The sequence below is a fragment of the Crinia signifera genome, chromosome 7 (genome assembly GCF_055691185.1).
Source record: "Crinia signifera chromosome 7, ASM5569118v1, whole genome shotgun sequence".
Lineage (NCBI taxonomy): Eukaryota > Metazoa > Chordata > Amphibia > Anura > Myobatrachidae > Crinia > Crinia signifera.
The window spans coordinates 14,036,652-14,049,539 of record NC_139223.1 but is presented as its reverse complement, the minus strand read 5'-3'; the positions used below and the strand labels follow the sequence as shown (position 1 = coordinate 14,049,539).

The following is a 12,888-nucleotide window of genomic DNA, read 5'->3' as shown; positions in this document are numbered from 1 at the left end:
CTGTATTATGTGCATTGTCCGTTACTGAACTACCAACATCCTCTGTATTATGTGCATCGTATGTGACTGTACTTCTATTGGAGAGAAATGCATAGCAGTTCATATCACCCATACTTTTCCACCTGCTGGAAGCGGACCAGTGACAGAACTACACCCCCCCCCCCCCCCCCCCCCCCGAATAGATACCCAGTAAAAATCAGACACACACACAGTATAGTATAGGTAATAAACTCGTGTTTCTACAAGAAACAAAGCAGTTAATATACAGAATATACAATGTTCTCAGGCCTGACACCCCCCCCCCCCATCCATCATAGATCCCTGCCTCTAATCCTGAACTACCTCCATAGAAGACCCCCAACACCTCCCTAGAACAAGACACAGTGCCCACTGCGCCAACACTCCACAGGGACAACTGCATTATCGAAGGAATAGAGAAATGTCTGTAGCACAAGGTCACAGGAACGGATAGGGTCACTTCTATACACACACCTATGTAACTGTGTGCGGAGATAATGTCTGCTCGCCAATGTGTTTTTAAACTTGCTAAAAGGAGGCATTTTACAGAAATGCTAAAAATAACAGCTAAGTCTTTTACTGTGGAGTCAATTTAAAAATAGAGCAGAGCCTTAGCCCCCGCCCCCCATTCCCTCAGGTCACCTGACTGGACGGGTAAAAGCTTGAAATTTAAAAAAGTTATCAAAATAAATTAAAAAGGCCCAAAAACTGGTTTTCAATTAGTTGGAACTAAAATAAACGGAGATTGAGCAGCGAATTAATAATGAGCGAGACATGGCTGTAGGATAAAGGACAGAGAAGATCTTCAAAAATAAAAATCGACCAAGCAAGCTATACCCAGGGGAGATACCCGTTACCACTCTGAGAAATGGAAGGGTGAGGGGTGTGTGGGCCGGTCTGGGTGGCTTCGGTGGTCTGTTTCACCACCGCAATGTCATTGACCTGTCTATGGGTCATTGCAGAGTTTGCAGTCAGCTTTATATACATATGAACATAGCGTAGTGTGCTCGTATATACAGGTATGAGAGGGACAAATTGGTGCACAACAAAAGAGGCTCAGGGGCCAATCTTATTCACCGTCAATTAGCCCCATCCTTGGGAAAGGCCGTAACAGATCCAAGTCAATGAAATGTCCTCATTGAAGGTGGGCTTGTGCGTTACACAGTCCTTTGTCCTGATCGTGGATATGCGGAAGTCAAAATGGTCACTCCCAGGACCTCTGAGTTGGAAATGTTTCAGGCGGTGCACAGCTTAAAGGGGATCTTTAATATCTCAGAAACAGAGAAAGTAATTAGGAAAAAAAACTCTAAATATCAAGAGAAGACAATGTCACTAATCCTTGTACCAGGCACCGCGATGGGCACCAGCAAAATGCCACATTCTCCCCATTTACACTTTAAAGACCCATTTCCTTCTCCTTGGGCTCCTGAAAAAAGAATTTGGCCCATTCCATTCACCACTTTGTTTTGGCCACCGTAATCAGTGCTACAGAGCCGAAGACAGGAGCTGGCACAAGGCACGTAGTTAATTCAAGGTGCCCCGGCAGTTCTCAGTCCCACATAGACAGGGAATCTTGTTCTCCTCGATGGGGAACTTGTAGTCGTACGTTATCTCCTCGTTCACTCCTATTGCTTGCTTAGAGTAAATTACTATTTTCTTTTGGGACTCAATCGTGATCACTTTGGCGTAACAGTTAGGCTGTAATATGGGAAAAAAAGGAGGAGAGATGTTTAAAAAGAGGACTAAAAGACAAATATACATATAACATATAATTTGCAGTCTAAACATAATCATGGAGGCAAATAAACACTCAAATGTCAAGTACCACAGCTCCATATCGCTAAGGACATGGAGGGACGGCAGTCACGCCTCTTACCGTGCAACAGTGGTTTATAAATCGGGCCAGGTTCCCGCATTTGGTGGCATCTATAATGGTGTCCTGGTCAACCCGGAACAGATAGCTGCTACCAATTCCTTCCTGGGAATATCGCTTCTCCCTCATGTCGGCCACCACCTGTACAGTGATCATAATAGGATTACACCACAAAATTCCTTTATAAGGCATAAAAGCATTGTACTATTAACACAAATGATTATGTCGCAGTCAATATGGAATGATACCAGTTACTTTTCATTAATGTCAATCTCTACAACATACCACTGTCTACATATTTAATTACAATAGAACTAGTAAGCCCGCTCGAAGCTAATGCTTTCAAAGCTAGTAGATACAGTTTTACATTCTGCCAATAGATGGCAGTGTTTCACGGACACTAAACATATATTATACATATGTCAAGAACCCCAGTGCTTTAATAATTACTTAATGTGTTTGTCTCCCTAAATATAAGGGCACAGTTCTCTGTGGGTTGGTGGATCCTGAGCTAGAACCAGATGCCGGGAGGATGTCAATGCTTTGCCTCCAGTAAAACGTACATTTATAGTGACCTGCCTCCCACAGGCCGGAACATTAATCTTGTTTACCTGAATGTTTAACACTATAGGAGTAGACGTTATGAAAACTTTCAACTAATGAGACTATGTGGTGAAGACAATGGTATCAGCAGAAGACTACAGAGTCCCACCACCAGGATGCTTCAGACGATGGCCCTCACAAGAAATACTTATCATATGGAGCAGAGTAAATAACCAAACAATACTATATTATAGTTCTGTGGCGTAACTGGATCGGCTACAGCTATTAAGTGGAATTTGTTAGAAAATAGTCACATTAATAAAGGCATGCAAAATTATAGAAATAATAATAAATAAAATTTAAAAAAAGGTTTCTTTTTAATCAATAAAGGTCACATACAGAAAAAGATTTTGTTAATTTCTGATGCCATGCGACACCCGCACACAGCAGCCTGGTAAATGGTATTGAAGGGACAGCATCCCTTTTGGCAGGAGGTGTAAATTTAAGGAATGGTCAAGAACATGGCAACTACAGTTTCATACTAAAATATGGAAAGGGATCGAGGAGTCATTACTTCAGGTGACATAAATGCAGGTAGGCAATGTAACAAAACCAGGAGGAGGCAAGTCAGACCCTTAGTGCATAGGGAGAGGAATCAGCAGCAGGAAGATCAAAGTAATGATGACACTTTAAAGGTCATTAATACCACCTCATCTAGCTACTGTGTACAGTTCTGTATAGGTCACTGGTGCGGCCTCATCTATATACTGTGCCCAGTTCTGTATAGGTCACTGGTACGGCCTCATCTAGCTACTGTGCCCAGTTCTGTATAGGTCACTGGTACGGCCTCATCTAGCTACTGTGCCCAGTTCTGTATAGGTCACTGGTGCGGCCTCACTTAGATACTGTGTCCAGTTCTGTATAGGTCACTGGTGCGGCCTCATCTAGATGCTGTGCCCAGTTCTGTATAGGCCACTGGTACGGCCTCATCTAGATACTGTGCCCAGTTCTGTATAGGCCACTGGTGCGGCCTCATCTAGATACTGTGCCCAGTTCTGTATAGGCCACTGGTACGGCCTCATCTAGATACTGTGCCCAGTTCTGTATAGGCCACTGGTGCGGCCTCATCTAGATACTGTGCCCAGTTCTGTATAGGTCACTGGTGCGGCCTCATCTAGATGCTGTGCCCAGTTCTGTATAGGTCACTGGTACGACCTCATCTAGATACTGTGCCCAGTTCTGTATAGGTCACTGGTGCGGCCTCACCTAGATGCTGTGCCCAGTTCTGTATAGGTCACTGGTGCGGCCTCATCTAGATCCTGTGCCCAGTTCTGTATAGGTCACTGGTGCGGCCTCATCTACACACTGTGCCCGGTTCTGTATAGGTCACTGGTACGACCTCATCTAGATACTGTGCCCAGTTCTGTATAGGTCACTGGTGCGGCCTCACCTAGATGCTGTGCCCAGTTCTGTATAGGTCACTGGTGCGGCCTCATCTAGATGCTGTGCCCAGTTCTGTATAGGTCACTGGTACGACCTCATCTAGATACTGTGCCCAGTTCTGTATAGGTCACTGGTGCGGCCTTATCTAGATACTGTGCCCAGTTCTGTATAGGTCACTGGTGCGGCCTCATGTAGATACTGTGTCCTGTTCTGTATAGGTCACTGGTACGGCCTCATCTAGATACTGTGCCCAGTTCTGTATAGGTCACTGGTGCGGCCTCACCTAGATACTGTGCCCAGTTCTGTATAGGTCACAGGTGCAGCCTCACCTAGATGCTGTGCCCAGTTCTGTATAGGTCACTGGTGCGGCCTCATCTAGATCCTGTGCCCAGTTCTGTATAGGTCACTGGTGCGGCCTCATCTACACACTGTGCCCGGTTCTGTATAGGTCACTGGTACGACCTCATCTAGATACTGTGCCCAGTTCTGTATAGGTCACTGGTGCGGCCTCACCTAGATGCTGTGCCCAGTTCTGTATAGGTCACTGGTGCGGCCTCATCTAGATACTGTGCCCAGTTCTGTATAGGTCACTGGTGCGGCCTCATCTAGATACTGTGCCCAGTTCTGTATAGGTCACTGGTACGGCCTCATCTAGATACTGTGCCCAGTTCTGTATAGGTCACTGGTGCGGCCTCACCTAGATACTGTGCCCAGTTCTGTATAGGTCACAGGTGCGGCCTCATCTATATACTGTGCCCGGTTCTGTATAGGTCACTGGTGCGGCCTCATCTAGATACTGTGCCCAGTTCTGTATGGGTCACATGTGCGGCCTCATCTAGATACTGTGCCCGGTTCTGTATAGGTCACTGGTGCTGCCTCATCTAGGTACTGTGCCCAGTTCTGTATAGGTCACTGGTGCGGCCTCATCTAGATACTGTGTCCAGTTCTGTATAGGTCACTGGTGCGGCCTCATCTAGATGCTGTGCCCAGTTCTGTATAGGCCACTGGTACGGCCTCATCTAGATACTGTGCCCAGTTCTGTATAGGCCACTGGTGCGGCCTCATCTAGATACTGTGCCCAGTTCTGTATAGGCCACTGGTACGGCCTCATCTAGATACTGTGCCCAGTTCTGTATAGGTCACTGGTGCGGCCTCATATAGATACTGTGCCCAGTTCTGTATAGGTCACTGGTGCGGCCTCATCTAGATACTGTGCCCAGTTCTGTATAGGTCACTGGTGCGGCCTCATCTAGATGCTGTGCCCAGTTCTGTATAGGTCACTGGTACGACCTCATCTAGATACTGTGCCCAGTTCTGTATAGGTCACTGGTGCGGCCTCACCTAGATGCTGTGCCCAGTTCTGTATAGGTCACTGGTGCGGCCTCATCTAGATGCTGTGCCCAGTTCTGTATAGGTCACTGGTACGACCTCATCTAGATACTGTGCCCAGTTCTGTATAGGTCACTGGTGCGGCCTTATCTAGATACTGTGCCCAGTTCTGTATAGGTCACTGGTGCGGCCTCATGTAGATACTGTGCCCAGTTCTGTATAGGTCACTGTTGTGGCCTCATCTAGATACTGTGCCCAGTCCTGTATAGGTCACTGGTGCGGCCTTATCTAGATACTGTGCCCAGTTCTGTATAGGTCACTGGTGCGGCCTCATGTAGATACTGTGTCCTGTTCTGTATAGGTCACTGGTACGGCCTCATCTAGATACTGTGCCCAGTTCTGTATAGGTCACTGGTGCGGCCTTATCTAGATACTGTGCCCAGTTCTGTATAGGTCACTGGTGCGGCCTCATGTAGATACTGTGTCCTGTTCTGTATAGGTCACTGGTACCACCTCATCTAGATACTGTGCCCAGTTCTGTATAGGTCACTGGTGCGGCCTTATCTAGATACTGTGCCCAGTTCTGTATAGGTCACTGGTGCGGCCTCATGTAGATACTGTGTCCTGTTCTGTATAGGTCACTGGTACCACCTCATCTAGATACTGTGCCCAGTTCTGTGTAGGTCACTGGTGCGGCCTCATCTAGATACTGTGCCCAGTTCTGTATAGGCCACTGGTGCGGCCTCATCTAGATACTGTGCCCAGTTCTGTATAGGTCACTGGTGCGGCCTCATGTAGATACTGTGTCCTGTTCTGTATAGGTCACTGGTACGGCCTCATCTAGATACTGTGCCCAGTTCTGTATAGGTCACTGGTGCGGCCTCATCTAGATACTGTGCCCAGTTCTGTATAGGTCACTGGTGCGGCCTCATGTAGATACTGTGTCCTGTTCTGTATAGGTCACTGGTACGGCCTCATCTATATACTGTGCCCAGTTCTGTATAGGTCACTGGTGCGGCCTCATCTAGATACTGTGCCCAGTTCTGTATAGGTCACAGGTGCAGCCTCACCTAGATACTGTGCCCGGTTCTGTATAGGTCACTGGTACGGCCTCATCTAGATACTGTTCCCAGTACTGTATAGGTCCCTGGTGCGGCCTCATCTAGATACTGTGCCCAGTTCTGTATAGGTCACTGGTGCGGCCTCATCTAGATACTGTGCCCGGTTCTGTATAGGTCACTGGTGCGGCCTTATCTAGATACTGTGCCCAGTTCTGTATAGGTCACTGGTGCTGCCTCATCTAGATACTGTGCCCAGTTCTGTATGGGTCACATGTGCGGCCTCATCTAGATACTGTGCCCGGTTCTGTATAGGTCACTGGTGCGGCCTCATCTAGATACTGTGCCCAGCTCTATATAGGTCACTGGTGCGGCCTCATCTAGATACTGTGCCCAGTTCTGTATAGGTCACTGGTGCGGCCTCATCTAGATACTGTGCCCAGTCCTGTATAGGTCACTGGTGCAGCCTCATCTATATACTGTGCCCAGTTCTGTACAGGTCACTGGTGCGGCCTCATCTAGACACTGTGTCCAGTGCTGTATAGGTCACTGGTGCGGCCTCATCTAGATACTGTGCCCAGTTCTATATAGGTCACTGGTGCGGCCTCATCTAGATACTGTGCCCGGTTCTGTATAGGTCACTGGTGCGGCCTCATCTATATACTGTGTCCAGTTCTGTATAGGTCACTGGTGCGGCCTCATCTAGATACTGTGCCCAGTTCTGTATAGGTCACTGGTGCGGCCTCATCTATATACTGTGCCCAGTTCTGTATAGGCCACTGGTACGGCCTCATCTATATACTGTGCCCAGTTCTGTATAGGTCACTGGTACCGCCTCATCTATATACTGTGCCCAGTTCTGTATAGGTCACTGGTGCGACCTCATCTATATACTGCGCCCAGTTCTGTATAGGTCACTGGTACCGCCTCATCTATATACTGTGCCCAGTTCTGTATAGGTCACTGGTGCGACCTCATCTATATACTGCGCCCAGTTCTGTATAGGTCACTGGTGCGGCCTCATCTAGATACTGTGCCCAGTCCTGTATAGGTCACTGGTGCGGCCTCATCTAGATACTGTGCCCAGTTCTGTATAGGTCACTGGTGCGGCCTCATCTAGCTACTGTGCCCAGTTCTGTATAGGTCACTGGTGCGGCCTCATCTAGATACTGTGCCCAGTCCTGTATAGGTCACTGGTACGGCCTCATCTAGATACTGTGTCCAGTTCTGTATAGGTCACTGGTGCGGCCTCATCTAGATACCGTGCCCAGTTCTGTATAGGTCACTGGTACCGCCTCATCTAGATACTGTGCCCAGTTCTGTAATGTGGAGCAAAGAAGGGAATTGGGGGAACATGAGATGGGTCAAGTGGTTCTTATCTGTTGCCACATTCTGTCTGTTTCTAGGGATTGTGGTAGATGTCAGATAAATCTGCAGATATTTAAAATGCTGGCACCAACCCCCCCCCCCCCCCCCCCCCCCCCCCCCCCAAACAAACATGTTTTGGGGATTTAAAAAAAGAACACTGGTTAAGATCCCCCTACAAATGCTCTTCTGAAGAAAAGTTATTTAGCACAGGGCTTAGTATCTCTGCGTAGGATACAGGGCCAGCTGGTGGGAGAAACGGAGCGTGCGCTCACCTGCCGTATGTTCTGTCCGACATACTCTATCACCATCTCATCTGCTGCAATGGGCTCCATAGCAAAGAGACCCCACTCATGGATGCGGCTGCGGCCGAACCGTAGCTTCTTCTTCCGGAACTACAAGGAAACAGTGACACGTCACAGACGGTGTATTCACATGGATGACACACCTAGTGCTGCTCAGATCCATTCTCCACACACTGCACACGTTACACCACACCACTCATCACTCCTGCATAACAGCGCCCTCTGGTGTTATACCCATCCTTACCTTCAGCAGCCAGCGTATTGGATGACACACCTAGTGCTGCTCAGATCCATTCTCCACACACTGCACGTGTTACACCACACCACTCATCACTCCTGCATAACAGCGCCCTCTGCTGTTCTACCCATCCTTACCTTCAGCAGCCGGCGTATTGGATGACACACCTAGTGCTGCTCAGATCCACTCTCCACACACTGCACGTGTTACACCACACCACTCATCACTGCTGCATAACAGCGCCCTCTGCTGTTCTACCCATCCTTACCTTCAGCAGCCAGCGTATTGGATGACACACCTAGTGCTGCTCAGATCCATTCTCCACACACTGCACACGTTACACCACACCACTCATCACTGCTGCATAACAGCGCCCTCTGCTGTTCTACCCATCCTTACCTTCAGCAGCCAGCGTATTGGATGACACACCTAGTGCTGCTCAGATCCATTCTCCACACACTGCACACGTTACACCACACCACTCATCACTGCTGCATAACAGCGCCCTCTGCTGTTCTACCCATCCTTACCTTCAGCAGCCAGCGTATTGGATGACACACCTAGTGCTGCTCAGATCCATTCTCCACACACTGCACACGTTACACCACACCACTCATCACTGCTGCATAACAGCGCCCTCTGCTGTTCTACCCATCCTTACCTTCAGCAGCCAGCGTATTGGATGACACACCTAGTGCTGCTCAGATCCATTCTCCACACACTGCATGCGTTACACCACACCACTCATCACTGCTGCATAACAGCGCCCTCTGCTGTTCTACCCATCCTTACCTTCAGCAGCCGGCGTATTGGATGACACACCTAGTGCTGCTCAGATCCACTCTCCACACACTGCACGTGTTACACCACACCACTCATCACTGCTGCATAACAGCGCCCTCTGCTGTTCTACCCATCCTTACCTTCAGCAGCCAGCGTATTGGATGACACACCTAGTGCTGCTCAGATCCATTCTCCACACACTGCACACGTTACACCACACCACTCATCACTGCTGCATAACAGCGCCCTCTGCTGTTCTACCCATCCTTACCTTCAGCAGCCAGCGTATTGGATGACACACCTAGTGCTGCTCAGATCCATTCTCCACACACTGCACACGTTACACCACACCACTCATCACTGCTGCATAACAGCGCCCTCTGCTGTTCTACCCATCCTTACCTTCAGCAGCCAGCGTATTGGATGACACACCTAGTGCTGCTCAGATCCATTCTCCACACACTGCACACGTTACACCACACCACTCATCACTCCTGCATAACAGCGCCCTCTGGTGTTTTACCCATCCTTACCTTCAGCAGCCAGCGTATTGGATGACACACCTAGTGCTGCTCAGATCTACTCTCCACACACTGCATGCGTTACACCACACCACTCATCACTGCTGCATAACAGCGCCCTCTGCTGTTCTACCCATCCTTACCTTCAGCAGCCAGCGTATTGGATGACACACCTAGTGCTGCTCAGATCCATTCTCCACACACTGCACGCGTTACACCACACCACTCATCACTTCTGCATAACAGCGCCCTTTGGTGTTTTACCCATCCTTACCTTCAGCAGCCAGCGTATTGGATGACACACCTAGTGCTGCTCAGATCCACTCTCCACACACTGCATGCGTTACACCACACCACTCATCACTGCTGCATAACAGCGCCCTCTGCTGTTCTACCCATCCTTACCTTCAGCAGCCAGCGTATTGGATGACACACCTAGTGCTGCTCAGATCCATTCTCCACACACTGCACACGTTACACCACACCACTCATCACTGCTGCATAACAGCGCCCTCTGCTGTTCTACCCATCCTTACCTTCAGCAGCCAGCGTATTGGATGACACACCTAGTGCTGCTCAGATCCATTCTCCACACACTGCACACGTTACACCACACCACTCATCACTGCTGCATAACAGCGCCCTCTGCTGTTCTACCCATCCTTACCTTCAGCAGCCAGCGTATTGGATGACACACCTAGTGCTGCTCAGATCCATTCTCCACACACTGCACACGTTACACCACACCACTCATCACTGCTGCATAACAGCGCCCTCTGCTGTTCTACCCATCCTTACCTTCAGCAGCCAGCGTATTGGATGACACACCTAGTGCTGCTCAGATCCATTCTCCACACACTGCACACGTTACACCACACCACTCATCACTTCTGCATAACAGCGCCCTCTGGTGTTTTACCCATCCTTACCTTCAGCAGCCAGCGTATTGGATGACACACCTAGTGCTGCTCAGATCCACTCTCCACACACTGCATGCGTTACACCACACCACTCATCACTTCTGCATAACAGCACCCTCTGCTGTTCTACCCATCCTTACCTTCAGCAGCCAGCGTATTGGATGACACACCTAGTGCTGCTCAGATCCATTCTCCACACACTGCACGCGTTACACCACACCACTCATCACTTCTGCATAACAGCACCCTCTGGTGTTCTACCCATCCTTACCTTCAGCAGCCAGCATATTGGATGACACACCTAGAGCTGCTCAGATCTACTCTCCACACACTGCATGCGTTACACCACACCACTCATCACTCCTGCATAACAGCGCCCTCTGCTGTTCTACCCATCCTTACCTTCAGCAGCCAGCGTATTGGATGACACACCTAGTGCTGCTCAGATCCATTCTCCACACACTGCATGCGTTACACCACACCACTCATCACTGCTGCATAACAGCGCCCTCTGCTGTTCTACCCATCCTTACCTTCAGCAGCCAGCGTATTGGATGACACACCTAGTGCTGCTCAGATCCATTCTCCACACACTGCACGCGTTACACCACACCACTCATCACTGCTGCATAACAGCGCCCTCTGCTGTTCTACCCATCCTTACCTTCAGCAGCCAGCGTATTGGATGACACACCTAGTGCTGCTCAGATCCATTCTCCACACACTGCACACGTTACACCACACCACTCATCACTCCTGCATAACAGCGCCCTCTGGTGTTTTACCCATCCTTACCTTCAGCAGCCAGCGTATTGGATGACACACCTAGTGCTGCTCAGATCTATTCTCCACACACTGCACACGTTACACCACACCACTCATCACTTCTGCATAACAGCGCCCTCTGGTGTTTTACCCATCCTTACCTTCAGCAGCCAGCGTATTGGATGACACACCTAGTGCTGCTCAGATCCACTCTCCACACACTGCATGCGTTACACCACACCACTCATCACTGCTGCATAACAGCACCCTCTGCTGTTCTACCCATCCTTACCTTCAGCAGCCAGCGTATTGGATGACACACCTAGTGCTGCTCAGATCCATTCTCCACACACTGCACGCGTTACACCACACCACTCATCACTTCTGCATAACAGCACCCTCTGGTGTTCTACCCATCCTTACCTTCAGCAGCCAGCATATTGGATGACACACCTAGAGCTGCTCAGATCTACTCTCCACACACTGCATGCGTTACACCACACCACTCATCACTCCTGCATAACAGCGCCCTCTGCTGTTCTACCCATCCTTACCTTCAGCAGCCAGCGTATTGGATGACACACCTAGTGCTGCTCAGATCCATTCTCCACACACTGCATGCGTTACACCACACCACTCATCACTGCTGCATAACAGCGCCCTCTGCTGTTCTACCCATCCTTACCTTCAGCAGCCAGCGTATTGGATGACACACCTAGTGCTGCTCAGATCCATTCTCCACACACTGCACGCGTTACACCACACCACTCATCACTTCTGCATAACAGCGCCCTCTGGTGTTCTACCCATCCTTACCTTCAGCAGCCAGCGTATTGGATGACACACCTAGTGCTGCTCAGATCCATTCTCCACACACTGCACGCGTTACACCACACCACTCATCACTTCTGCATAACAGCACCCTCTGGTGTTCTACCCATCCTTACCTTCAGCAGCCAGCGTATTGGATGACACACCTAGTGCTGCTCAGATCCATTCTCCACACACTGCACGCGTTACACCACACCACTCATCACTTCTGCATAACAGCGCCCTCTGCCTAGTGCTGCTCAGATCCATTCTCCACACACTGCATGCGTTACACCACACCACTGCTGCATAACAGCGCCCTCTGCTGTTCTACCCATCCTTACCTTCAGCAGCCAGCGTATTGGATGACACACCTAGAGCTGCTCAGATCTACTCTCCACACACTGCATGCGTTACACCACACCACTCATCACTGCTGCATAACAGCGCCCTCTGCTGTTCTACCCATCCTTACCTTCAGCAGCCAGCGTATTGGATGACACACCTAGTGCTGCTCAGATCCATTCTCCACACACTGCATGCGTTACACCACACCACTCATCACTTCTGCATAACAGTGCCCTCTGCTGTTCTACCCATCCTTACCTTCAGCAGCCAGCGTATTGGATGACACACCTAGTGCTGCTCAGATCCATTCTCCACACACTGCATGCGTTACACCACACCACTCATCACTTCTGCATAACAGCGCCCTCTGCTGTTCTACCCCATCCTTACCTTCAGCTGGTTCAGTTTAAGCAGGTCACTGTCCAGCAAGGAGAATGAGCCAATGGCACTGAGCAGGCGTCTTTGCTCCGAGCGGCGCTCAGACAGCGCTCGGTTGGTTCCCTGTAAGAGGAGCGGTAATATAAAGTCCATACAGCAGGGAAGAGAAATCATTACTCATGTCCAACCTA

The 12,888-nt window shown here is 49.6% G+C and overlaps 1 protein-coding gene across 2 annotated transcripts in view; it reads right to left on the bottom strand.

Moving 5' to 3' along the window:
• Positions 1 to 289: 289 nt before the first annotated feature.
• The window catches only part of SETD1A (SET domain containing 1A, histone lysine methyltransferase), a 36,407-nt gene continuing 23,808 nt past the window's right edge, over positions 290 to 12,888 (bottom strand). For both annotated transcript variants that reach the window (XM_083152359.1, XM_083152360.1), the window contains exons 16-19: positions 12,710 to 12,820; positions 7,905 to 8,024; positions 1,895 to 2,032; positions 290 to 1,716 (exon numbers count right to left, since the gene is read on the bottom strand). In XM_083152359.1, the coding sequence (XP_083008485.1) occupies positions 1,543 to 1,716; positions 1,895 to 2,032; positions 7,905 to 8,024; positions 12,710 to 12,820 (543 nt within the window). In that variant the 3' untranslated portion in view covers positions 290 to 1,542. The remainder of the gene's footprint in view (positions 1,717 to 1,894; positions 2,033 to 7,904; positions 8,025 to 12,709; positions 12,821 to 12,888) is intronic.